The 26,029-nt window shown below is 56.0% G+C and overlaps 3 protein-coding genes across 7 annotated transcripts; 1 reads left to right on the forward strand and 2 right to left on the reverse strand.

Annotated features, from left to right (window-relative positions):
- Positions 1-299: 299 nt before the first annotated feature.
- Positions 300-11,177, reverse strand: SLC25A23 (solute carrier family 25 member 23; the record flags this gene model as incomplete). Of its 5 annotated transcripts, none has more annotated exons than XM_084250300.1 (10): positions 10,855-11,177; positions 9,633-9,756; positions 8,968-9,055; positions 8,558-8,669; positions 7,372-7,530; positions 7,134-7,286; positions 6,829-6,936; positions 5,526-5,693; positions 1,503-1,653; positions 300-484 (listed from the first exon to the last, which is right to left on the reverse strand). In XM_084250300.1, exons 1-10 carry the CDS (start codon positions 11,008-11,010, stop codon positions 300-302), a joined length of 1,404 nt encoding a protein of 467 aa, XP_084106426.1. In that variant the 5' UTR covers positions 11,011-11,177. The 5 variants fall into 5 exon arrangements, with proteins under 5 accessions (XP_084106426.1, XP_084106425.1, XP_084106424.1 ...); XM_084250299.1 differs by having other exon boundaries at positions 9,633-9,759; XM_084250298.1 differs by having other exon boundaries at positions 6,793-6,936; positions 9,633-9,759.
- Positions 11,178-14,173: 2,996 nt separating this feature from the next.
- On the forward strand, positions 14,174-16,208 carry CRB3 (crumbs cell polarity complex component 3; the record flags this gene model as incomplete). Its single annotated transcript, XM_084250545.1, has 4 exons — positions 14,174-14,255; positions 15,016-15,092; positions 15,643-15,786; positions 16,137-16,208. The coding sequence occupies 4 exons, from the start codon at positions 14,174-14,176 to the stop codon at positions 16,206-16,208; spliced, it is 375 nt and encodes a 124-aa protein (XP_084106671.1).
- A 479-nt stretch (positions 16,209-16,687) lies between these two features.
- Positions 16,688-23,485, reverse strand: DENND1C (DENN domain containing 1C; the record flags this gene model as incomplete). Its single annotated transcript, XM_084250955.1, has 20 exons — positions 23,436-23,485; positions 23,061-23,180; positions 22,906-22,975; positions 22,661-22,741; positions 22,510-22,575; positions 22,370-22,423; positions 22,145-22,255; positions 21,366-21,466; positions 21,215-21,260; positions 20,980-21,081; positions 20,760-20,885; positions 19,989-20,093; positions 19,218-19,308; positions 19,099-19,139; positions 18,815-18,886; positions 18,171-18,215; positions 17,996-18,103; positions 17,726-17,793; positions 17,392-17,599; positions 16,688-17,296 (listed from the first exon to the last, which is right to left on the reverse strand). The coding sequence occupies exons 1-20, from the start codon at positions 23,477-23,479 to the stop codon at positions 16,688-16,690; spliced, it is 2,268 nt and encodes a 755-aa protein (XP_084107081.1). The 5' UTR covers positions 23,480-23,485.
- Between the last annotated feature and the right edge of the window lie 2,544 nt (positions 23,486-26,029).

The following is a 26,029-nucleotide window of genomic DNA, read 5'->3' on the forward strand; positions in this document are numbered from 1 at the left end:
TCTGGGGAGAGGGGTCTGGGTGCTTAGATGTGGGGATATATGCTCCTGTGGTTGGAGTATCAGGATCAGCTGAGTTGGGATTGACCCCGTGGTTAAGACATGGAGGTCCGTGACCCAGTGGGCAGGGCAGGGCAATGTGGATCCAGTAGCTGGAATGTGGGGATACAGGACCCAGTGGCTGAAGTGTGGGGATCCTGTGGTTTGAGTGTGTGTGTGAGAGGGAACCTGGGATCCATTGGCTGAGCCATCGGTCTCATGATTGAGGTGAGGGATCTTGTGGGGGGCGGGCTCTGGGTCCCTCACCTGGACGTGACCCCTAGGGCCTGCTTCATGTTCTCGTAGACCACATAGGAGATGCTCACAGCTGGGATCACCTTCATGAAGTTGGGGGCAATGCCCCGGTAGAGGCCCCGCACGCCCTCCTGGGCCAGGATATGTCGGAGCAGACCCAGCATGGACGACTGGGGGGTACCCTCGAAGGAGGCTGGGGGGGGGGATGGGGAGGCCAGGTAAGGTTAAAACTCCTCTCCTCACTTCCCCCTCCTACTGTCTAGGGCTGGGCTGGGCGGCCACTGTAGCAGGGGAGAGTGAGACTAAAAGAGGGACCTGCTCAGAGTCAGGATTTCTCCTGGCCTTGAAACTGGCTGCGCACCTCTTCCACCCGGTTTGGAGGGCCCAAGTTTGGGGACAATTAGAAACAGAGCAGATACGTGTGTGGAGACAGTGGGAGAAGGCACTGGAATTCCCTCTCCCTGAAACTCCCTCTTCTCCCAACCAACGCTTTCTCATCCTTCCAACCTCCTTTCCAAAGCTAACTCTTCAGGGGAGCCCTCTTTGGCTGTCCCCTATCAAAATCCACCACTTCCTTCTCCCCTTCATTCAATCCTAAATTCATACTTAATTGTGGAACAATTTATTTGGCATCTTTCTTCCTCTCCAGCATCTGAACTTGGACAGGGGGACAGGGACCACATCTGTCTTACGCATTAACACCCCCAGCCTCACCCCTAGCAGAGATCACGTAACACAAATGCTAAAATTCCTGATAACGATAAGGGTGTGTGTGTGTGGGGGGGGGGAGGGGTAGATAAAAGAACCCATAAAAGAAAAATACAGAGAAAGACAATAAAATAAGAACTAGCCTGACCTGCGGCCTGCCCCCCTCAACCTTCCCCTCACTATATATAACCCAGCCTTGCAAATTAGAGCTCAAGTTACCAGCCTGGAAATGCTGGCCAGAAGCCAACAGCGCCTCCCAGTTAAGATTCCCCAGGGAGCTACTCTCCCAGCACCTATTGCAATCTGCTGTCTTAGTTCAGGAAAGTGCTCCCATCCTATCACCTGTAGAGAAGGGGAGCTCAAAGAAAGTGGGGACCCACACCATCCAAATTCCCAAGGAGCCAGGCCTGGGACTCTGCCACCCAGGAGGAGAAGCCAGGAAGGTGAAGGCGGGATTGAAGCTGGGAGATCAACCCTGACCCCTCCGCCCACCCAGGCCTCACCTTGGGCCTGCATGCGGGTCCGGACCAAGGCCAGGGGGTAACTGGCTATCTGGCCACAGGTGCTGGAGATGGTGCCACAGGCCAAGAGGACCAGGATGCCTGGGTTGGCCGAGTCATGGCTGTACTGCTGGAGCCACCGGTTCTTCAGGGTCTGGTGGGGTGAAGAAAGTGGGGTGGGTATAAGTGAGTAACATTAAGAGCCTGGTTTCAGGGTTCCCACTGGCTGGCCTCCATAGCCCATGGTTGCTGGTACTAGCTGGGTACTTGGTGCCTCCCAGGGCCTGTGCAAGGTCTTTGCCAGCATCTGCTCACTCAGCCCTCACCTCTGCCCTCTGTGGTATGTGGAATGACGTCCATGCCCTGCTACCTGCAGCCGGTGAACATAATACCTTATGTGGCTTCAGGGACTTTGCAGATGGAATTAAGTTAAGGACCTTGAGATGGGAGATAATCCTGGAGTGTCCAGGTGATCAATGTCATTCCAAGGCCCCTCAAAAGAGATGTGATGATGGAAGCAGAGGGTGTGTGTGTGTGAGAGAGAGGAAGATGCTATGCTTTCAGGAAGAAGGCAATAACTAAATCTTTTTTAAAAAACAACAACAAAAACAAAGATGTGGGAAGGAATGTGGGAGTGCTGCTAGGAACTGGAAAAGATAAGAAAACAGGTTTTCTCCTTGAAGCTCTAGAAGGAACACAGCCAAGCCCACACCTGATATTAGCCTACCCAGACCCTAAAGATCTTCCTAAGGTAATCTGTTGGTGCTGTTTTAAGCCCTTCATTTGGGGTCACTGTTGAGCAGAAAGCTTATGTGCCCCGCGTGGTGGGCATGACCTTCTTCCTCACCATTCAGTAGCTACCTGCCCACTCCCACGGCTGGCACTCACAGCCGAACCCAAGGCCTTCCTCTGGGCCAAGACAAGGCTGCGCTAAACACACAAGAGCAGAGGGGGGAGAGGATGTGCAGGAGAATTTGCACCCCCACTCTGAACATTGGGGCTGACTTGGTGTATCAATCCCAAGCGATGGTCTGGTGGGCATGTTTTGAGCTGCCTCCAGAACTGAGTGCCACTGCCCACCATGGCAACTTTGATGGTGTGCCATCATGGGACAGAGTCCTAACCCCCAGGACCTTGGGAAGGAAACCACTAGGAAACACTGTCTTAGCAGAAGTCATGAGTTATGATGTGGAGTAGGGTAGCCCTTGAATCCAATTTGACTTGTCTTCTTATGAGAAGCGACGAGAAAGACACAGACACAGGGAGAGGAACGCTACATGGAGACAGAGGGAGGCAGCTACAAGGCAAGGAAGGCAAAGGATTGTTGGCAACCACCAGAAGCTAGGAAGAGGCAGGGAAGATTCTCCCCCGCAGATTTCAGGTTTGGACTTCTGGCCTGGCAAACTGAGACAATGTCTGTTCTCAGCTATCTAGTTGGTGGCACTTCGTTATATCAGCCCTCGGAAACTATTCCATGCTCCCCTTTTTTTTTTTAATTAAAGATTTATTTATTTATGCATACAAGAGATGGGGTACAGGCCAGAGATGTGGAGGGTGAGAGGATTCATTAGAGACAGAGTGGGGAACAGAACTGAAATACACTGCTGAGGGGAGCAGCGGGCGAGACAGGAGAGGTCTGCTGCACCATGTGGGTCACCCCCCTGGTTGGGGATCGAACTCATGCTGCAGTGGCTGTGGACAGCTCCATAGGTTGGGTCTTAACCTCTTGCACCATCAGGGAGTCTCCCATGCTCCTTTTTTGATTGCCTTCTCTTCCACGTCTTATTGCCCCCTTAAAAATTTTTTTAAAACTTCAAACTAAGATGAATATTATTGTTATCTCCATTTTATTGATGAAAACAGAGGCTCAAGGGAAGTTACTTGCCCAAAGTCACAAATTAAGGTGAAAATCAACATTGATAGTCATATCTATGACCAGAACTATGTACTTGGTCAGTCCCTTCTGAAGCCTCTGCAAGGCCCTTTGTAAAGACAGGACCTACTTTATTGCTTAGGGATGGGGGTGGTTCCTAGATTTCATTCCCTACTCAGTTCTAATCCATTGGTAATGACTGGCTGGGACTGTATTGAGAGGAACTCTATGTTGTGATGTATTAGTAATGTCTGGCCTGGGGACAGAATGGGCGAATAGGAAACAGGTGTTTTATCTTTATTACTTTGGCAATTTTAATAGCCTTTTTTTCTGCCTCTGAAGGAGCATTTGTTAAACAGATGTTTAATGAATTTTAAGAGTTGTCCAATTGAAAGAGGTTCTGATGACTGCATAAGTCTAGTTAACCTGGTCTTAAAAAAGTTAAAAATCAGGGTCTCCCTGGTGGTGCAGGCAGTTGAGCGCCGCACTGTGAAGCTGTCCGCAGCCTCTGTAGGACGGGTTCGATCCCGGCCGGCCGGCGAGGACCCCCACATGGCGAAGCAGAACCTCTCCTGTCTTGCCTGCTGCTCCCCTCAGCAGTGTATTTCAGTAGATCCACCTGTTCAGCTCCCCACTCTGTTTCCACCTGTTCAGCTCCCCCACTCTGAACCCTCTCACCCCCCACACCTCTGGCCTATACCCCATTCTTGCATGTATGCATAAATAAATAAATCTTGTAAGAAAAAAATTAAAAATCATTTTTCTGCGGGACTTCTCAGAGCCTTTCTGGAACTAACATAAATTTTGAAACCCCAAGAGGTCTCAGGTTTTCTCAAACTTCTCAGACCTCCAGATTCCCTCTTTTGGTGAAGACTGGGATTAAATGAGGTTGCATCTCATTTCCGCTCATGTTCTCATGCTCTCTGCTGTACCTGAGATAATTCAACTCCTCCTCCCTGAGTCATTGCTGCCTCTCCAATCCCCCTGTCCTCAGGACTCCCATGCCTTCAACCAGTCAAACTTGTTCCTGCTTCTGAACCTTTGTCTTCCCTGTGCCATTAGCTTGTTCCCATCCCCTCCCGTTACATGCCTAACTCAGAGTCAATGTCACCTCTAAAAGGTGTTCTGAGACAACCCCCTTTCCTGACCACTGTTACATTCAATTACACATCCCGTTTTATCATCTTCTGAGAACTTATCTGCATCTGAAACTATCTTATTTGCTGGCTCACTGACCTCCTGGCCCAGTGAGTGGAACACTGGCACCTCCAGGAATGCACTGGTCCCTTTTAATGCCATAGCTGCAGCAACCAGCACCATGCCCGACATGTGAGGATGCTTAGTGAAAAACAGCTAAGCAAGCCAAGACACTGAGTGAATGAATGAATGAACAAATGAATGAGAGATGACTCTGGTTCATTTGGCTGGGTAGATGCTGGATGCTGGAAGGGCAGGGATGGATGGCAGGCATGGAGTCTCTTAGATCATAACCAGCTTCATAATTTGCAGGGCCCAATGCAGAACAGAAATGTATGAGGTCCCTTGTTTTAAAATAATCAGGAATTTCAAGACATGACAGCAGAGCACTACACCCAGCACGGGTCATCTGCCCATGAAGTTGGCCCTGTCTTAGAGTCAAAGATTTTGGGGGGCCTCTAGGGCTATGCTAATTAGGAGAACCTGGTGAAAGTAAAAGAATAGCTGAGGCTATTTGGCAGAGAACAGCAGAAACTCCCTGTTCCTGCCTCTCCCAATAAAGATGCTGATCCAAAGATGCACATTTTAGGGTAATGGCAGCCGCTAAAGAACACACTTGCCTGGAGAGAGGGGCCAGGTTTGATATACACATTGGGGAAAATGGGCATCTTTGAAACTCAGCGTTCCCTGCTCCTATGATGCTGTGAGCTGGGGTGGGCCTCGACTCTCCTGTGTCCTGAGCCCATGCAGGCTGAACTGCAAATGGGAGTTTCTCTCAGTGCTAAGTGCAGGAGTCCAGTGCCTGTGGCCAGGAGCCCAAGCCCAGTGGTGTTTCTCCACCCCACCAATAAGTCCCCTAGCTATGGGAGTCAGCTGAGACAGACCCACAGGAAAGGGGTCTCCTGCAGGCAAATCCCAGGAGGGGGAGGGAGCGGGGGGCCGGGCTGCCCACAGACCTCATAGACAGCCAGGTCGATGCCCGCATAGGGGATGATGCCCAGCACATTCGGCAGGTAGCCGCGGTAGAAGGCTCGGGGCCCTTCTCGCTCCAGGATGCGCCTCGCACAGTCTAGCAGGCCCTTGTACTGCCCTGTCCGACGGAGGGTCAGCCGTGTCTTCAGCACCTAAGGAGAATCTAGTTAGCCCTAGACAATCTGCCTCCAGAATGACAACATTCAGGAAGGAGACACCCAGACAGCTACCCCTCGAAGGAGATACCCTAAGAATACAATTGTGAATGGCTTCACAATGGGGTATGTGCTAAGAAACATGTTGTCAGGCAATTTCATTGTTTGCAAATGTCACAGCGAAATGACGAAACCTAGGTGGTCCAGCCCACGACACACCTAAGCTGTATCGTAGAGCCTTCCAGGGCCATGTCACATACACTGTCTGCTGTCGACTGAAATGTCATCAAGCCACACATGACTGAGGTTATATTAAAAGATTACTTTCTCTAGAATCTCTCTCTATCCCCAGACTCTATCCCAGAAGCTATTACTTATGTCAGGAGCATGTGGCAGCCACCGCAGTTTCCCAACATCCTGTTACTTACTGCCTTAATAATAGGAAGTATTTATGTTAGCAAGCACTCAGCTTCTTGAAATAAAGATCGTATTTCTCTGCTTCTCTAGGTGAGTAGCCATGTGACTAAGTTAGCCAATGAAACAGAAGATGTATGTGTGACATTCAGAAAGCTCCATAAAGGCAGGGAGGGCTCCTTCCTTTGTTTGCCTTTTAGGCTAGAATATGGATGTGATGGCTGGAACAGAAGCAGTCATTTTGCTCTGTGAGGTGGATGCTACACACTGAGAGGGTAGAATAAGGAGACAGTGGGAAGGACCTTGGTCTCTAGTGCTGCTCACCTCCAGGCTGCAGCCATGTGATTTGAGTTTTCCATCACTCACAGTCCTAACTGATGCACTATACATGCCTGATTTCTCTGGAAATAGTTTCACCTTGAAATGATACCCTGAGAACCAACATCCTGGAAATCAGTTTCCTCAGAGAGGCTTGCCTATAATGACTGGCCCACACAATTTCTCTAAATAGTCAACACCACCGTATCCGGAAGTCACATCCCAAATGGTGACACATAAACGGGCCACCCAGAAAACAGCACTGCTCTAATGAGCCACAGTCCAAACCAGGGAGAGGCAAAGCCACAGTCCCAATGCTGAGCACCCCACAGAGTGAATGGTTCATGCAGGCCCCCCTCCCCACCCTCGATGGAGCCTCCACCAGACCCCTCCTTCTCACCTCCATGGGGTAAATGATAGTTTGGGCTGTGGCACCAGCCAGGGAGCCAGCCACAAAGCGCTCCTGCACGTGCAATGTCTCCTGCTGCCCCCGGATGGCCCGTTTAATCTGCAGGAGGGAGACACAGAGATGGCAGGACCTCAGGGGTTGAGCCTTCTGTGCACTTGAGGCCCCGCTTTACTGACTTCCTGCTGTGGGTATAATGCAGGGGAGTAGACACCCACTCCTGGGGACCTGCAGACACCCCCCACTCCCAAGCCAATCCCTCAAGGCCTCATGTCTAGCCCTCCCTGAGCCTACCCCACCTGCTCATAGGCCATGAACTTGATGGCTGACTCAGGAGCAATTTTGAGCACGTTAATACCGTTGCCACGCCACAGGGAGCGCATGCCCCCTTCTCGGATCATGCTCTGCAGGCCCCCTAGGATATTCAGTCGGTTGGTCTTGGAGGCGTGGACCTAGGGGAGGAGACAAGGTGGTTTTGGGGTCCCCTTCTGGGGCCCAGGCCTGGAGGAGAGGATGAGTCTTTCCAGGGTCTCTCACCTGCATGAAGACCTTGAGGCGGTCCAGTGGGGCAGTGCCTGTCCGAGACACGGCGCCTGCCACTGCACCTGCTACCAGCTGCTTCCACCACATGCCCGTCAGCTTCTCCTGCTCTGAGAACTCATCAGGGACAGTCAGACACTCGCCAATGTCCAGGACCTGAGGACACAGGGGTTGGAGTATCACAGCATAGTGATGTGACCCTGTTCAAAATGAGGCATCTCCCCTGTGAAACCCAGGGCCACCCAGAGAGGCCCCCACAAGGAACATCATTTGGAAAGTATGGGAGATTCCTCTCAGACCAGACCACATCCCACCAAAGCATCCAACTCAGTGGTCACCCCAATAAGATCTCAACAGATTTCCTGGGGATCTCTACCAAACCCTATCAAAGGATTCTACCCAAGCATCAACCCCATAAAGCTCCCTCCAAGGTCAATCAGGTCTCTCTGAAGGATCCCACTCAAGGGTCTCCCATATAAGGATTCCAGAAGATCCCTCCAGGGTCACTCAAGATGTGTCCAGAGATCTCTCATATAAGGAGACCAACTTGTCGTGCCCAGAGGATCCTGGTCCCACAGTGATCTCCTCCATGGGGTTCATCCCTCTTCTTTAGACTTCCCAACCAAGCCCTCATGCATTCCCCAGGGTGGTGGGGAAATCTCTGGATCTCCCAAGAGGCTCTCACCAGATTCCACCGGTGAATCCCCCTGCAGATACTACTAGAAGCATTGTTCAGGGATTCTCACCCATAAACTGGTGATCTAGAGCAGCCCCCCCCCCCCACAAATTCTCTGGATCCTGTGGGATCTTCTGAGGACAGTGCCTTTCTAACTTGTCTGTTCGGCAGCAGTATCCTTTAATGAGGCAGACAGAAACCAGCAGAAGTGGAGCCGTGTGTGTGGGTGGAGGGTTGGAGGCCGGGTGTCTCATCTGGTGAGTTCTTTCTACTCTGTGCTCCCAACACCCCCAACCTATCCCCAGGGGTCCAGCAGGAGTTGGAAGGGCTCCAGTCAGAGAGCTTCAGAGAGCAGAGATTTCCCCAAATGGTTCCCAAGTCTCCCAATTCCCAAATGGAGGAAGGGAGGTGCTCCCAGTGGCACCTCTTTCTAGAGAGTCCTGAATCAGCCCCTCCATGCCCTGGGGAAGCAGAGCAGTCCCCCATGGGAAAGCCCTCCCACCTCACCGTGGAATGTTTCCAGAAGTATAGCACATCTTCCACATTCTCCAATGAATGCAACAGGAAGTGGTCACGCCATTCCTGCCAGTCAATGGTCATCGTGCCGTCCCGGTCCATGCTGGGGGGGAATGGTAGGTGGGACAGAATCAGTGCCTGGGACTGGGGGTTGGCTGGACTGAGGGTCTGCTCTGTTTGGGGTGGGACAATGACAGTTTCTCTACACCGAGAGTTCACCATGTTACAGACGATAAAAAGGCTCAGGGAAGAGAAGCCACTGCCCCAAGATCTGCCAGACTCCAAAGGCCAAATTCTCAGTTACACCCACCCTGGGACTAGGTCTGGGTTCAGGGGCTCAAGGTGGCTGAAGGGTCCCACAGATCTGAGTTGCCTGGGATTTGGGACATCGAGCTACTCACCTGTGCAGAATTTTCTCCGCTTGCTCCAGTGAGATGGAAATGCCCAGTGCGCGGAAGCTCTGCTGGATCTCAGAGGCATCAATATGACCTGTGGAGGGGACCCAAGGTGGGGAAGTGTGTGTGTGGGGACTCTAGACAATGCTGGGACTGAGAAGCAGGACAGCTTGGAATGGGAATGGTTGGTCTAGCAAAGCCAGGGGATCTAGCAACCCTGGGTGAGGTTTTGACATGGTTGGGAGCTGCCCTACCCCATTGGGATCAGAGAGATGGAACTGGGCAATATTGGAGGTTCCTCTCTCCCATGAAAGAATACATGAATCTAGATAATTGTGGGGGATCCTATGCCACAGGGGATCAAAAGGCAAAATGAGGATCCAGCAAATGCTATGGGAGGGGTCTTTGTCCCATGGGGAATCCATGAGCACTATGGGGGAAATCTTTGCCCCTTAGAAAAATCTAAGGGGGTCCCACCAGGGAATTGAAAAGGAGGTGGGATCAGCTGGTTGAGCCTCAAACCACCTAGGTGGGGGTAAGGAGAGCTCCCAAAATAGCCTGTGAGTCATCAGGGAAAATCGGCCCTCCCCCTCCTCCTAGCTCTGCCAGTTCTAACCCCATTGGTGTGTGTGTGTGTGGGGGGCAGGCACAGCCCCATCCCTGGGCCTTACCATCCTGATTCCGGTCCAAACTGTGGAACAGAAGCAGCAGGCGCTGTTCCCGCTCCTGCAGGTAGCGGATAAACTCCTCCAGGTCCAGCCCGCCATCTGGGTCACTGTCCCCCTCAAGGGAGATGCCCTGGCAGGGGGGAAGAGACACATGGAGCTCTAGGAGGCTGTTACTCAATCTGGAAGGGGTGCGACTAGCTGTGCCCCAGGAACTACGGCCTCTAGGGCCTAGACGCCAGAGACAGAGGAAATCACCCTCCTTCAATCAGCAAGATGCCCAAGGCCAGTAGGTTGTGAGTTGGCCAGCAGTTGTCCAGTTTTCCTGGTGAGCAAACTGAGTTCTCCAAGGTCAAATAACTCGTTCAAGGTTACAGGGCTGGGAAGTGATAGGTAGCCCTGGGCGCTTGTCCCTGAAAGCCTGTCCTTCCAGCTGTCTCTTACAAAAACCTGTCCACATAGCAGTTTTAGGAGCGCCTGTCAGAGATAGCTCTGGGTAACATGGGACAATGATAGATGCAAGCTCAGCAGCCTCTGCTTTCCCATCTGGTAAGTGGGAGATTAGACTGGAGGTCTCACGATGCTGTGGAAATACTCCAGTGGCATCTGAGGCTACAAATGTGGGACATACCTGCCTGGTTCAGGGGCAAGTTCCTCCTTTGACAGGTGTACCCCGAGCTGAGGGGAGCGTCACACTAGATGGGATCCCTGCTTGGGCCTGGGGCATTGAGCCAAGCCCTGGAAAGGGCAGGCCAGGGAATGTAAACATAGCGGCTGGGGCAGCTGGCTGGGAGGGCAGTGGGTACCCAGTGGAGGGTGTGGACGTGTGAATCCAGGAGGCGGGAGCAGGGCAGGTCCTGGGCTGGGCAGAGTTCAGCAGAAAGTGTGTCCAGTTCAGTGGCCAGAATATCAACCTGGCTCTATTCCCTGGCACACATCCCCCCGCGGAGGGGGATGGGGGGCAAAGTATAGAGGAGTGTACAGAATTGGGTGTTGGAAGCGGAGCTGCAGGCCTGGGGGTCAGTAGCACTACCCCGAGCAAGCCCGCTAGGCCCGGGCACGGGCGGGCAGGGACACGGGGATAGCGCCTCCCAGGCTGGTCCAAATCCTGGTGTCCAGCCACAGGCAGTCCCTGACAGCTCCGGGCGCTCCATTCAGGAGCTCGGGTTACCGGCTGCGGGCTGGGCCCCAGCGCAGCGCTCCCGGCGGGGGCTCCGGGCGGGGGTACCTGTTGGGCTCCGCGGTCCGGGTCGCCCGCGCCCAGCCTGGCCAGTCCCTGGCGCAACTCGTGCACGTCCACGCGGCCATCCTTGTTGCTGTCCAGCTCCTCGAAGAGGCGACCCCAGCGCTGCCGCCGCTCGGCATCGCTCGGACCCCCCCGCATGGCGCCCGCCGGGGGTGGGGGGGAGGGAGGCCCGGCTGCGGCGGCCTCAGCGGGGGCTTCGCGGCTCCCCCTCCCCCCCGCGGCCCCGCAGGGCCAGCTCCGCGGCCACTGCCACTGCTGCCTCCGCGCTGCCCGTCTGGCTCTGGCACCGGCAAGAGGCGGTGACTGCTAGCCGTCGCCGCCCGCGCCAGAACTTGAGTCTCCTCCCCCCGCCCGCAGAGGGGTGGGGGCTGGGGGCGGAGCTGGGGTGCGTGGGGGGGGGTGGGATGTCGGGGATGTTCTGGCATTGCACAACCTAGAGGGCAAAGGGTTCAGTCTGGGAGGAGCGTTTGCCAGCGGGGTCAGTGGTCTCGGCTCTGGTTTCTGAGTTCCGCCTCTGTGCCTCAGTTTACCCTATGGCCATTGGGACAAAGTAAGGAAATAGCAGGGATTGGCTGTCATAAGCCCTTTGCATTTGCCTTCCCTCCCCTAGGAATCCCCTTTAGGAACTAAAGATCTCGCCCCCGCCCCCCAGGTAAACTCAAGACCGACCCCCGAGCCGTCCCGCGCTCCACCTGCCCGCCCGCCCATTTCGCACTCCCCGCTCGGCCGCAGAAACAGATGATCAAGGCGCGGTGCGCTCGCGCCCGCTCTCCAGCTCGCTTTATCCCGCCCGCACCCGCCTTTCTCGGCCCCACTCAGACCGGGAAACGGAAGATCAACGCACGGCGCAGCAACAAAGTCGGTTTCCTATTGGCCAAAGGCTCCTGAGCGGCGCCCGCCCGCCCCGCCTCGCCCACCCGCCGGGGCGGGGCCTGTCGGCCGACCCTGGCACTCCGGGGCCCATCAGTGCTGGGGGCGCTCGGCGTCTTAAAGAGGCCGCCGCTGGGTTCCTGGGCCGGAGTGACTGCCGGCTCCGTACTGCGCCCGCCGGTCCCGGAGTCGCAGGGTCCCGGCCCCCGCGGGGCATGAGGACCCGGTAGGCGAGCGCTGAAGGCGGAGCCCCAGCCTGACGCGCTCGCTGCACCTGCCCAAGGGCCCTCCCACTAGTTTTCGGGCGCAGTGTCTCCTTTCACCATTAGGGGGAGGCGTACCCAGGCCACTCGACAGTGAATAATAACAATAGCTAACTTTGATTCAGTGGTTGCACATGCCAGACCTTTTACTCACCTCTTGTGTGTTCCTCGCCCAAACCCTATAAGGTAGGTGAGGAAACCGGAGGTTAAGTGCTCTCGCCCGTCCACATGCCCTGCAAGGATTAAATAAACCTGGGATTCTTACCCCTCACTCTATACCCTAGAAGGGATTAATTTTCCCTAAGCCATCACTCTTCACCCTACAGACTCCAGGAGGGACTCGTGTTATTATCGTTCTTCAGCACAGGATATATCCCTAAGGGTACGTTTGGTTCCCACTCAGCTCTGCTCAGACAGGTGTGCTGTGGCAGGTGTGTGCCAGAAAAGGAGCCTCTTGGGCCTCCCTGGTGGTGCAAGGGGTTAAGATGCAACCTATGAAGTTGTCCGTAGCCTCTGCAGCACGAGTTCGATCCCCGGCCAGGGAGAAATCCACACAGCAGACCTCTCCTGACTCGCTCGCTGCTCCCCTCAGCAGTGTATTTCAGTCAGTCTACCTGTTCTGCTCCCCACTCTGTCTCTGGTGAATCCTCTCAACCCCCACACCTCTGGCCTCTGCCCCAGTTCTTGTATGAATAAATAAATAAATCTTTAAAAAAAAAAGAAGAGAAGGAGGGTATTCTAAGAGATGTTATCATTCAAAGATGGTTCTTGTCGGTGCTCTACAGCAAAGGGGATACAGATGTCTTCCCACAGAAATGCCCCAAACAAATGTTTTCTCACAGATGCATCTGATTATCTGACAGGTAGCCTCTGTACACCTGAGCCTCTGACCAGGTGCCCCCCTCAGCCAGATGTGCTTCAATGGGATTGTGCCCCAGGCTGATGTTCTCAGTTTTCCCTCTCCTTTGAGTTCAATTATATGCAGATGTCCTTCAGACAAGGCCGCTTCCTTCACCTCACAGGCATGTTTCTTAACAGGTGTTCCTCTATCCAGGGACGTGTTATATAGACCCCCTCTGAGTGTATTCCATTTCTATATACACCCATATGGATTTGTTGCCATACAACTGGGGCCCATTCAGGGGTACTTAAATGCAGGCATGTCTCGTATAGGTATCTCCAATACATTTCCACACAGCAGTTCCTCATACAAGTGTTGTTCGTGTCATAAGTAAGCCATGTAGATTCACTTCCCAAACAGGTGTACCCTGTACCAGAGTCCCTCAACCAGGTGTTTGGTATGATGCAGGTGTATTCGATATAGCAGTTTTCTGCACATGTATGCTTCTATTCAGTCTACACCAAACAGGTGTGATTCAATGCAGTTGTCTCCTATAGTCGTTTTTCTTATGTATCCGTGCATATGTCTTTTGTACAGATTTGAAACCATGCAGGTGTATACACGCAGGTTTTCTTTATTAGAGTTCCCCCAGACAGGAGCACTCACACACCCGCGCGGCGCGTCACTACACCTGTGCAATCCTACAGCTGTGTCCGCAATACAGGTGGGAAGTCTCTTGCACCTGCGCGCTTCCACCCCGTTTTATTCCTGCTTTTACTGGATTGGGTTCCCGTTACAGGTAAGCCTCCGGCGCCGCCCCGCCCCCTGCGGGACTCCGCCCTCTCATCTAGGCTCAGGTGCACAGGCCGGAAGTGCGCTCCCCTCTCAGGTAAGTGACTAAACTTTCCGGGTCACGTGAGCGGGAGGAGCTGGGGGAGTCCGACCGGGCGACCGACGGACTCATCGAGGGTTCGAGCGAGGCGCCCGGGCGGGAACCTGAGCGAAGTCGAAGGCTCCCGGGGCAGGTAAGGAGATAAGACGCGTGGCTTCACCTGCCGCCCTCTCCCCTCTTCCCTTTCTCCAGCACAAGAACGCGCCCCCGCCCGGAGTTAATCTTTAATCTCTGAACTCTGACGGCGGGGGCGGGGCGGGACTCCGGGGTGCCCTGGCACGGGTGCCCCTCCTCCGGGCCTGCGCCTCCCCCACGACCCGGCCTTTCTCCTCCCGTCCCCAGGTGCCGGGTCGCAGGTACCTCGGGCCGGAGATGCGGTAGGAACGGCGCGCGCGAGAAGCCGGGTCCCGGGTGCCACCAGCACGTCGCCGGCCCATGGCGAGCCCCGGCCTGGGGCTGCTCCTCGCCCTCGGCCTGCAGCTGCTGCAGACCGGCTGGGGCCAGGTCTGGGGGCTAAGTAGGTACCGGTGGGGGGTGGGGGAGGGTGCTGGGGGCGGGCCCTAGGAGCGCTGGATACCTGGGACCCTGAGAGGTCAGAAACTGGGGGTCGGCATGGCATAACTTAAGCGGGGCAGGCGTCTACGGATCAAGGCTGGGGATTTAGAGTTCTGAGCCATTTTTGGACCGAGGGAGTTGGTCAGGAGAATTCCTGGGTTCCTGAACCGGGAGGGATCGTGAGCTGGGTGGAGAGAACAGTGAGTCCGAGTGCACCTCCTAATTGAGGTGTTTTGGACCGACGGAAATCCAGGAGAAGCCCTGCCTGGGGGCTCCGAACACAGGTTGATCAGGTGGGCCTTATATTCCAGTTTCGGGAGCCTGGGGGGAGGTGTGAGTCAGACACTGCAGGGAAAAAGGCAGGACCCGCCCAGATCCTTAAGGCCCGCAGGAGGGCTGAGCCCTGGGGGAGGGGAGGGGGGGAAGGGAAGGGAAGGAGGGCGGGCTGGTCTTCCGGAACCTTATTGTAACAGCCCCCATCTCAAGCAAAACTGCAAAGTACTCTTTGCTGGTTTCTCCGAGCCGGGCTCTGTTGGGCTGGTGGGAGCACAATCAGCTGGCTGGTTTTTCAGCATTGTACCCACAATCTTTATGAGAATGAACACTCAGGAGGGCAGAGCTCTAGATGAGAGAGGGTATGCCTCAGGAAGGGGCAGATGCATGAGGTGCAAAGAATATAGGTGGGGGTTCACTTATCCTCTCTACCCATCATCGCTCCACAGCATTGGACCCTCGCTCAAATGAGGAGAATAGCACCACCACGCCCCCTGACCCAGGCTCTGGCTCTAATGGGGGCCTGGTAAGTTGGGGGTATATGTGGGAGGGGGGCAGCAGGGATGCTATTCTGCAGTTCCTTGTGTAGCAGGTGGAAGGGACACAGAGCATCCCCACCCCCAGAAGTGGGAGGCTGGGGTTGGGGGGAGGAATCAGACACCAGAATACCAAAATGGCAACTAGGGAGATCCAGGGCCCCCGACTAGGGAGTTTGAGGAAGGGGATGGATAAGAATACTGTACACAGCAAGTGTGTGGGGGGGGGCAGGAGTCCCTCATGCTTCTCCAGCATGGGGAGGAGAGTGGTAGGAGCCTGAATGAGGCAGGTGCTTGGGAGGGGGATCCTAGACATGACTGGTGCGGAAGTCTGGGAGCCCCAGATGTGTTCCATGGGGATCAGGAATTTGGGTGGAAGAACCAGATGACTGAAAGTGACAGTGGGGGGTGAGCGCGCATGTGTGCGTGTGGTGGGCATGACGATGGGGATTAGGAATCCACATGGTTTTCATGTGGGAGGTCTAGGGGGAGATCAGCTCCTCCAAGGAGGGAGCGTCACACTGATCCCCTTTCCTGCAGTCTCCGGGGGCCATCACCGCCATCATTGTGGTCTTTTCCCTCCTGGGTGCCCTGCTTCTTGCTGTGGGGCTGGCACTGCTGGTGCGAAAACTTCGAGAGAAGCGGCAGACAGAGGGTACCTACCGGCCCAGCAGTGAGGAGCAGGTGGGTGCCCGCGCGCCACCGCCCCCCAACCTCAAGCTCCCACCTGAGGAGCGACTCATCTGAACTCTGGGGCCCGCCGCAGCAGCCACCACTGCCCAGGACTGCCCGGCGTGCGCTCACACACAGCAGCTGCCACCGAGACACCGGCCTCTGATGGTTCAGGAGGACTTGGGGGGCCACGGGGTACCTCTTGGGTGGGCTCTGCGAAGCATGCCATCTCTGCTTGATTCCGCCTGCACTTGGGGGTGCTGGGGCTGGGGATCCACCTCCCCGCTTGCTGCAGCACCTTCGCTCGGCCATTTGTCCTGCTGCTGCATGGGCCCGACAACTCCCTCTTCCTTTCCTTTCAGTTCACCCATGCAGCCGAGGCCCGGGCCCCCCAGGACTCCAAGGAGAAGGTGCGGGGATGCCTGCCCATCTAGGTCCCCTTTATCCATCTCCCTTCCTTGCTGTGGGAACTTGGGAGAAGGCAGAATCCACTCCGGGCAGTTAGCCCCACACAGTGCTTAATAATAGAAGGGGAAGGTGCTTCACAGACTCTGCTCCTAGGGCGAGGGAGGGTGGTGCTGCTCACTTTATATATATAATTGGTGGTGAAATATAATAAAGCCTTTTTTTGAGCTGGTGGGGGCAGGATAGAGGAGGTAAATGCAGGGCTCATAGACTGTTGAGAGATGAATTATAAGTTTACAAGGGTCCTAGGGGTGGGGAGAACTTTCTGGAAGAGAGCCACTTTTTGGTGTTACTAGGAGCCAGCTGGAGGCTGCCCCAGGAGGGAAGGTGATGGATAAAGCGGGTTTTTGAGCAGATAGAGGCCCCCATATAAACTCGCTAGGAAAAAACAGGCTTGGGCTCTTGAGGCTTTATTGAAGGCCTGGGGTCTCCTGAAGACCTCTGATCCTTAACCTTCAAAACACTTTTTAAGCTCAGCAACTCTGGGTTGGCTCTTGGCCTGGGGCTCCTTCCAGGTGCTTGTGGGTGCAGCAGGAGATTTGGGGGTTTCCCACCCCTCCAGGGACTGGAAGTGAACATTCTCTGCTAGCAGAACCTTAGAAGACTGAGCTTTGGGGAGCTCTGGGGAGCCAGAACTTGAGGAAGAATCAAGGGTTGTCCAGTTAATATCCAATCTGGGCTCTGTCACGGCCAGAAGTTGGGGGCTTTCTGGGTGGCTCTGTGTTGTGGAGAGCTGGGAGTAGGGGCTCTCCTGTGCTCTGGGATCTTCAGCTACGTTGTGGGGAGGGGAGAGATGTAGGATTAGGGGTTGGGGCTCAGGGAGAGAGAATTTAGGGTCCCTTTGGCTGCTTGGGTCTACAGATGAAGACTGAGATGGAGAAATAATTTCTTGGCTGGCCTCTGAGGGAAGCAAAGAAGTGAGGTTCTTTGAGGAGAGTGTGGTATCCAACGGCTGGAGGGTCTGCAGACACGGAAGGCTGGCAGGCATAGACAGGGTCTGGGGTTCTAGTGCTTCCTCGTCATCTGGTTGCCATATTGGTCTTCCTGGTATGTCCGGCTGGGGTAGGATTGGGAGATGGGTAAGTTACTGGCTTTAGCTAAGGGAAGGGCTGGCAAGTAGGATGGGCAAGTGGGGGGATTGGGGGCTCTCACCAGGCTGCAGCAGCTGTCTAGGCCCCCGCTATGGCAGCAGTCCAAGCTCTGGCTGGGACGCAGGCTGCGTGTACTCATGGCTCCTGTGCTTAGACTGTCCAAAATCTCACTCAGCAAATCCAGTTCTTCCCCAGATCCCAGGAAGCTGCTGTCCAGAGCGTCCTCTGCCCATGAATCTGGGGCATCCTCACGGCTCACTGGGGGTGTCCTGGGTAGGGATGGGCAATGTCAACTATCTGCCCGAGACTACCAGTCGTGGCCCAGGTGTTCTGGAGGCTCAGGTTTAGGGACCACTCCCCCGTCTGTGTTGCCCTCTCCCGCCTTTGAGCCTTACTGTTCCCCCAGGAACTCCGAAGGTCTGTCTTCCAGTAGGAGTCTCCTGCTGGGGCGAAGGGGCCGGTTCTGCAGAGGAGAGATTTTGGGGGGTTGAGGGTGGAACCTCAGGAGCTACAGAATCAGGGATTTTCAGAAGGAGGGTGAGTGTGAAATCGGCACCAAATATTGGGTATTTGAAGGGAAAGATATCTGGATGGAAACGGAGTGAGGGAGGAGGGCTCTGTGATCAATCCAGGTGTGTGCCTTAGTGGTAGGGACACAGTCTTACCTGTCCAAAGTGCTGGGTAATAGGCAGGCGTTGCTGCAGGCGATCTGAGCGGCTGGTGAGACTGGGGACTCTCAGGGAGCCCCCTCTCTTCATGCAAGAGTCTCCATCCTAGGAAGTGGGTGGATGAGCCAGGAGCCCCTCCCCTCCACTCCAGGCATTGGACTGTTGGTCTTACCTTGTACATCAGAAGGCTCTGCACACCCTTCAAGCCACTCCTGGCCTGTGGAGGAGCCAAAGAGGAATTAGAGGGTGACTTGAGCAGGGGCATTCAGGAGCCTTGCCCTCCATCCTCCAGGCCAGCTTCATCTTGTCATGTGTTCATGTTTGCGTCTTACAAGTATATTCACACTTCCCTGTGCACTATGTGTGAGGTCATACAAGCGCTCACCCCTTTGACTAACATATAAAAAGGAATAGTCCCCATATGAAACAGGAAGTGGCAAAAAACTCATACAAATGTGTCAGTGTTCAAAAGCTGAGCAAAGAATAAAATGAAATCAACAATTCTAAGCTGCAAAAAATGATTGTAATGTTTGAGGACAAAAGATGTTCACCAATCCGTCTTGATTGTCAATGTTAAATGGGAAAGAAATGATGCTGAGAAGTAAAAAAAATAAAAAAAAAATGATGCTGACAATGAGTCTGGTGATTGGAAAGTAAAAGTGGGAAGAACTGTTAATGGCTTAACCACTGGCTCAGTTCTGATAAAGTGTCTGCACTTTAAATGTTGGGGTTAAAATGTCTGCCACTGCGAGGGGTTGACATATTCTTTCCTTGCCTTTGTCACTCCCACAAGTGGCCTGTCTAGTCCAGCCTCACCGAGCGATACATGTTCCTCACGGCTGGTTGGGTCTTGGCCTTGACCGAATGTAGGAGGGCACCGCCGCCTTTCTGGAGGGAGAAAATGCCAAGGGAGGTCACTGCTTAGGCCCCTAGGGTGACCCCAGATGCTACCTCCCCACCCCGGACAGTGTGGGGCTGGGTGAGTCCCTTTCCCTCCCTGAGTCTCCATTTCTTCGCCTCTATCTACAAACCAGCCTGGGGACTGTTGCGGATTAAATGTGTCCAAGAATTAACACTGAGCAGATGCTGGGGGCTGTTACCTTTAGGCTGTCCGCCCAGAGCTGGTAGGAGCGCAGGGTTCCTAGAACAGGAGAGTGGTCTTGGCAGGATGGCTCAGGATGAGGGGGCTGGTGTGGGGCCCCTGGGGTACAGGGCTCACCTGAGGAGGACCCGCCACGAGTAATCTCCTGCTCAAAGAGGTCTGAGAAGCCTTCTCCCGTGTTGAGCCTCTCCAGGCGGCCCTCGATGAACTGGGAGTGGGGGGTGGGGAGTGGGGGGAGACAGTAAGTCCGATGCGAGACTGCCACCCACCCATCCGAAACAAGGTCTAGGAGTCTGCTCGTCTTTGAGGTTTAGGAGCAATTCTCGCCCCTCCAGAGACCCATCCTCAGGACCTGGGGGTAGGAAGCCGGCCTCAGCCCTCTCCCTGCCCTCTCAGGGACCAGACTCCATCACAGGGATGTGGTCGTCAGACTGGCCCTCAGACCCTGGAACGGGCGGACCCCACCCAGGACCCAAGCCTACCCCGAGGGGCCCTGGAGACCAGCCTGCCTTCTCCCAAGAACCCAGGAATTCAGCCCCACTTCCCCCACCCCAGTCCCCTCCACCTTGACCCAGGAAGTTAAGCCCCTTGGGGACTCGAGGATTTGGTCCCAATCCATCTTCTCAGGGACCTAGAAGTAGATCTTATTCCTCACAAATTCAGGTCAGGGGCTCCCATTTTTCGAGACTCAAGAATTGAGTCCTGCTTCTTCCATCCTGGGGAACTTGGAGTGAGGGTGCCACTGGACCAGAGGGTAGCCTCACCCATAGGACTCCGGGGTCCACCCCTTCAGCCCTAGTGCCACCCTCAGAGACACATGCCCCCCTGCCCCCTCTCCCCCCCCCCCCCCCCCCCCCGCCCCGGCCTCTCCCTCAGGCTCAGACACACCTGTTTGAACAGCTGCAGGTGCACAGCCCTCTGGTGGAAGGCCTGCAGGGGTGCCCCGTGCTTCTGGGCCAAGAAGGCTTCTTCGCTGAAGGTCACAGGCTGGCCCTGGAAGAAAGACCTAGCTGCCTGTGCTCTCATCCTAGCTGCCTCCTCACTGTACCATAGATCTATCTAATGTTGAGTGAGCACCTCTGTGTCCCCCATCTTGTGCAGGGCTGGTGGGTCCCAGAGAGGCGGAGCCCTGGGAGGCCTGTGAGCTGAGGTCGCGGGGGACCTGACTCTGGTGCAGAGTGACCTCTCAGCCCCGCTGGGAGGACAGGCTGGGCAATGGGAGTGGGAGCTCAGGAGAGAGGACTCCTGGGGGAGGCCAGTGTACTCGTCCAACGAGCAATAATGGGGGCCAGACCGGGATGGAGATAGAGGAAGGGAAGGAATGGGCGGATTTTGGATGTGCTGTCAAGGCACATCACCGCTCAAGGGATGGACCCTTCCCCCCGAGTGTTTATTGGAAAAGTTGGAAAAAAACTCAGGTGTGTGTTGTTGAAAGTCAGGTCCAAGTCCCAGTTTCCAGTTTCAATATTAACCCCTGTGGGGCTTCTCCAAGAAGCCCCTGTTTTTCCCTCATGTAAAATGGGGACACAACAGCTTTGAGAATTCCTTTCACAAGGAGCAAGTGGAAGCAGAGTCAGCACTCTGCAGACTCCAGGTGGCATTATTCTGACTCCCTTGGGCAAGCCCCGAGTCTTCTCCCTCAGGGTCTCTGTTGCTCACCGGGTTGCAGATAAGGGCATCTCGGTAGCCCCCAAAGAGCAGGACCAGGGCTTTGAGGAAGAGACGGGACACCCCTTCTCCGGGGGTCAGGGCGGCTTTCCTCAGCTGTAGCCTCAGTAGGGACACCTGGAGGACCAGGGGGAGAGAGCGGAGGCTGAGTGGCAGGACAAGGACTACGCCTTCCATACGCTGCACAGGGGTGGGAGGGAGAGACACTGACCACTTCTGGGGGCAGCTCCTGCACGTCGTTGAAGGGGGTCTCTAAGGTGTTGGAGTCCACGTTCATCATCACCACGTCCTCAAGGGCTTTCTCACGAACTTTCTGTGTTGGGGAGCAGACGCTCAGAACCCAGGAATTCCTGGCGGGGAAGGGTATCTGGGGATGCAGAGGAAGGGGTCCCGACACCCTCCCGGCCTCACTGCCACCTGCGTGGACCAGGTGTGCTCCCGCTCACCTCGGCGAGACTGGCGTGCACTCCGATGAGGTAGGGCATGGGTGCGCTGTGGGTAGTTGAGGGGGGCGGGTCATGCAGGTGCTGCCCCCAGATCCCCAGGACCCCAGCCCTCCTCCCCAAGCCCTGCTGCCTCCCAGGCCTCGCCCCTCACCAGCAGTAGTCCAGCAGGTGCGGTGGCAGCGTGGGGATTAGCACGTGCTCCCAGCGCATGGGGTACAGGAGGGCACAGGACGCGTGGATGCATGATGTCAGCTGGGGATGGGTGGGGGCCCCGGGTTAGGGCCTGGACCCTTCAGCGACCCTCTCTGACACGGGAGCTCTCCCACCTTTCTCCTGTCACTAACCCTCCCCACCCGCTGCTGGGTCAGGGGTGGAAACTAGACGCCCTTGGGATCATGTGGAGACCCAGAATTCGACGAATTACAGCACTTGGAACGGGTGAAGGCAGGACTGAGCTGCTCCTGGTCCCTCTCTCTGGGGCTGCAGGGTTAGGGCGCCTTTCACCCCACTACCCCCCCCATAGAGAGGCGTAGCGAGGAGTGAGCTCGCCCCGGCGCCGCCCCCGGGGTGGAGCCAACACGCAGCTCCCAGCCGGCCCGTCCCCTGGGGGGGAGCTGGAAGTTTTACCTAATCTCACCCCCAGGAGGGCGGGGTCGGCCTTATTTTGTGTCGTAGTGGGCGGAATCTGAGCTCAGCGGTTCCAAAGAGAAAGAGCAACTGCGCAGCCTCCCCTGATGCCCCCCCCACCCCGCGCCCACCCCCATGGGGGCGGAACCAGGGTTCAGCTGAACCCTCACCTCCAAAGGGGCCCCGCCAGCATGGAGCCGGGTGGGGTCAGCGCTAGGAATCTGGCCCGTTGTCCCGCCCCCAGGGGCGAAGCCCGGCCTCGGTCCCTCCCCCGGCCCGACTGGCCCTTCGGCCGCGCCTCACGGTGCTCAGTTTGCTGGCGACGAGCAGGACCCTTCGCTCGGCCATGAGCGCCGCGAACAGCCCCACGATGTTCTCGTCGGTCACCGCCACCACCAGCTCCGTTAGGTTCCTCTGAGGAGCAGAGAGCAACGCTGGGCGCGAGGGACCCTACGACCTGGCACCCTCCAGCCCCCAGGGGCCTGGAGACCTGTCACCCCCAGGGGTGCCTGCCCGGTTTTCGCTCACGTTCTCAGGAATGGATGGCAGGCGGCCGGAGTCCGGGGCCACGAAGCAGGAAAGCTGGTGGGGGATTGGGAGCACAGCGGTCAGGCAGGCCTTGGCCTGCTCGGACGCCTTACTTGCTGGGGTCCTGGAGCCCCACTCACCGGCCTGCTCTTCCCCGGGGCCGGGGGCAGGATGCCCTGTGCGCTGGAGATGGTCATTCCGCTGTTCTGGGGAGAGGCAGTTGCAGTCTTCAGGACTGAGGAGCTTCCCCACCTACCTGGGGCCTGACACCCAGGGGTTGGGGCTACTCACCAGCTCCAGCCCCATAGAGGCCTGGGGCCCAGGCAGGGGCTGCCGCAGCACGTTTAGAAGAATTTCCTCAGCCTCAGAGACCTGGGTGGGGGTGGGATGTCTGAGACAGAACATGGGCTGGGAAACTGAGGGCTTTGACTTAGACTGAGAGGTCTGGGAGGAGCCAAGGGGTTAGGGTCAGGCCTGGGGCCGTGAGGGAGCACGGGCTCTAACTCCCCTGGGAGTGAGGGGGTTCCTGATCTCACTTGATCTTGAGCCAGGAGGTCCCCCACTGTGTTCAGCACCTTGTAGAACACCTCAAACCAAGGTAGGTGACTGTGGAGAGAGGGCACGGTTTCCTTGAAGTGCTCCTAGTGGACACCCCTCCTTCCCCTCCCACCCCAGATCCCATATCCCACACCTGAGGATGCAGAGGCAACTCTGGGCACCAGCCCGAAGGCGGCAGAAGCCAAATCTACGAGTGCCAGTCAGGTCGGTCAGGGTGAAGGTGAAGTGCTGTACAGCGGGGATGTGGGGCTTCCTAGAGGCAGGAAAGACTCTCAGACCTGGGCATCCCTGCTCCCTGACCCCCCAACAGTGCTCCTGTGTCTGCGATCTGGGTGTACAGATCACTATCTGTCAGAGCCCAGGGCGTCTATGTCCCTAGGTGTTAGGGTGTCATGGTCTCTGGGTGTGTGGGTTTTTGGATATCTGAGTCCCCAGGTGTTTGAACCCCTGGAATTCCTGAGAGGTGTGAGCCCCTGGCTCCTGGGGTGTCCACTTCCTTATTCCGTACCTTTCCACATCAAAAGGGAAGCAGAATTTAGGCACCATCTGCATAGCTTCCTGGGGGGTAGAGAGAAACACATACTCCAGCCCCATTGAGGCCTGGGGCCCAGGGTCTGGTGCCACCCCTGGGCCCCAGGTCAGAGACATAGTCTCCTCCAGCAGGAATGGCCGGGCACCCCGGGGAACAAGGAACCAGAAGCATACCTGGTCCCTGAAGTCTGGGGGGAACTGCCGTAGGATGGGGGGATCTGTGAGGAGAGCAGGTCTTACATTCAGGGGTCTAGACCTACCCTCCAGCTTCCCACCCCTACCTGATACCCCAACTCACCCTCCTGCAGGGAGTCAGGGCAGGTAGCTTCGAAGAACCAATCAAACATGGCAGGGGGACCCCCTCTGTGGGACAGGAGACAGCTTAGTGGGTCCAGTGACTTGCTTCTCTGTGTGTGGTTATGTCTGTGGGGGCTCTGCACAAGTGTGTGTTTGTGTATGCACGTGTGACTGGGGTACCCGTGTGTGTGTGACCCCGAGAGCTGTGGCAGCAGTGTGCAGGCTGTGCGTGTCCATCTGTGTGCCTGCTGGGAGTGGGATGCAGCGACAGGGCGTGTGTATGTGTGACCTTGAGCACGTGAGTGCCCAGTGTATGTGTCAGGTGGAATTGTGAGTATGTGTGACCCAGCTAACGTAAGGGCGAATAACACCTTTTTCCTGCATGGCTGTGAGTGTGGCTGAGTAAGGGTGTGAAGATGCCTGTGGTCCAGAGAGCGAGGGGCCTTGCCATGCATCCATGCGCAAAACTCTGTGGGCCCCTGGGTGCTGATGCCTAATTCCTCATCAGAGAAAGAAGAGCAGCTTGCCCCCTGGCTTCTGTGAGCCATGTAATCCCTGCCTCCCTCCCTTATCTCCTCCTCCCTCCACGCAGAGGGTGCTGGGACTGGGCTGGGGAAACAACGTCAGACCTGAAGGGCCGCAGAGGAAGGGGATGGAGAGTATATGCAGACACAACGTCCTGGCAAAGACACACAGAACCTGACAGGGGGACCCCCCCACCCCCCGCCCACCCTGCACCTCACCCTCACGCAGATCCAGGCCCTATTCAGCCACTCATGCATATGGACACCCCTAGACTCCCATCTTCCCGTAAGCCCTGCTCCCCATCACTCAGCTACACCAAAAGGCTCACACTCAGGGCTGCAAACTGAGTCACACGGAGCTGGGGAGAGAGCGAGGAGGAGCTGAGAGGCCTGAGTGTGCCTGTGTGTGGGATCCATACTGTGGGCGGTTGAGAGTCGGTGACCTGCCTCTGTGTCTCTTGGTCCCTCTGGGGCCTGCGCCAGCCCCGCACCCCTACGTCCCGGCCCAGGCCTGCTGTGGGGACCTTGCTGCGGGGGATGGAGGAAGGGGCAGTTCTTACTCAGCTCTGGATCCCATGGTCCCTGCAGGGCCGGCCAGTGGAGCCCTCTCCCCAGGGTCCTGGGGGCCTGTGCTGGAGTGAAGCTGGGCCCTGAGCTCTGCTTCCTGTGTGGCTGAGAGAGGAAGTTTAATGGGTGACGTCCCCGGAGGGAGGCCCCTGCCCCCACCCACTCCAAGAGACCCAGGCATCCTGCCTGCCAACCTTCCCAGGCTCGGGTGGGCAATTAGTGCAGGCTCAGGGCCAGGCCCCTAGGCCTGTCCTGCCAGGGTGAGCCCCTTCTGGTCTTTGCCATCATGCACAAGCTGTCCCCTCTCTGTGGCAGCCACGGATTCACAAAAGCTTTCTTCCTCTTTCCTCAACTCTTTCTCATGGTCTGTCCACACTGGCCCACTGGCCATTCCCTTAAGGACCACCAGAGGGAGCTGGGCTGGAGAGTGGACAGTCCCCGTGTGGTTCTGACCACAGCAATCAGATACAGGCATAAATAGACCACACACGCACACACACACACACACACAGAGCCAAGAAGTGACCTATGGCAGACAGTCATGCAGGCAGAATGCAGTCACAGACACAAACCAGCAGATGACTGTCTTCGAACCAGAGTGGGCCCTTACCAGACTTTGCTGATGCCTTTGTCTCAAACTTCCAGCCTCCAGAACTGTGAGAATAAATGTCTGTTGTTGATGAGTTACCCAGTCAGTGGGATTCCGTGACAGTGGCCCAACTGGGCTAAGACAGACTTGGACTCCGCAGAGCCCCCCCACAGCCCTCTTCATTTCTGAGATTCACTCTAATTCAGGACAGACACCCAATGACAAACTGGTGGGGACAGAGGTAAAAGAAGAATTCCTATTCCTGATGTATGACCTCAAAGTGGAATGTCCTCGAGATCTGTTTCTGCCTGTGTAACATAAGCAGACCCGGTTCTTGTCTCAGCAACCCCATGAAGCGTCCCTGAGAAGTCACCTAATGCTTAGGTCGAGGCTAAGCCTGAATCAAACCTCTCCTGTATCCTCTCATTTCAGGAGATGCCTCCCGTAAGTGGCCAAGAGAACGGCAGTGGCTTGATCCACAGATGCCCACTCTGTGCCAGGGATGGTGCCCGTGAGACCTCAAGTCCTCAAACCTTCCCGAGGTGAGTGTGTGGAGATGATGGGGGACGATGTGATCCCATTTTACAGGTGAGC

This window comes from Talpa europaea (genome assembly GCF_964194135.1).
Source record: "Talpa europaea genome assembly, chromosome: 12".
Lineage (NCBI taxonomy): Eukaryota > Metazoa > Chordata > Mammalia > Eulipotyphla > Talpidae > Talpa > Talpa europaea.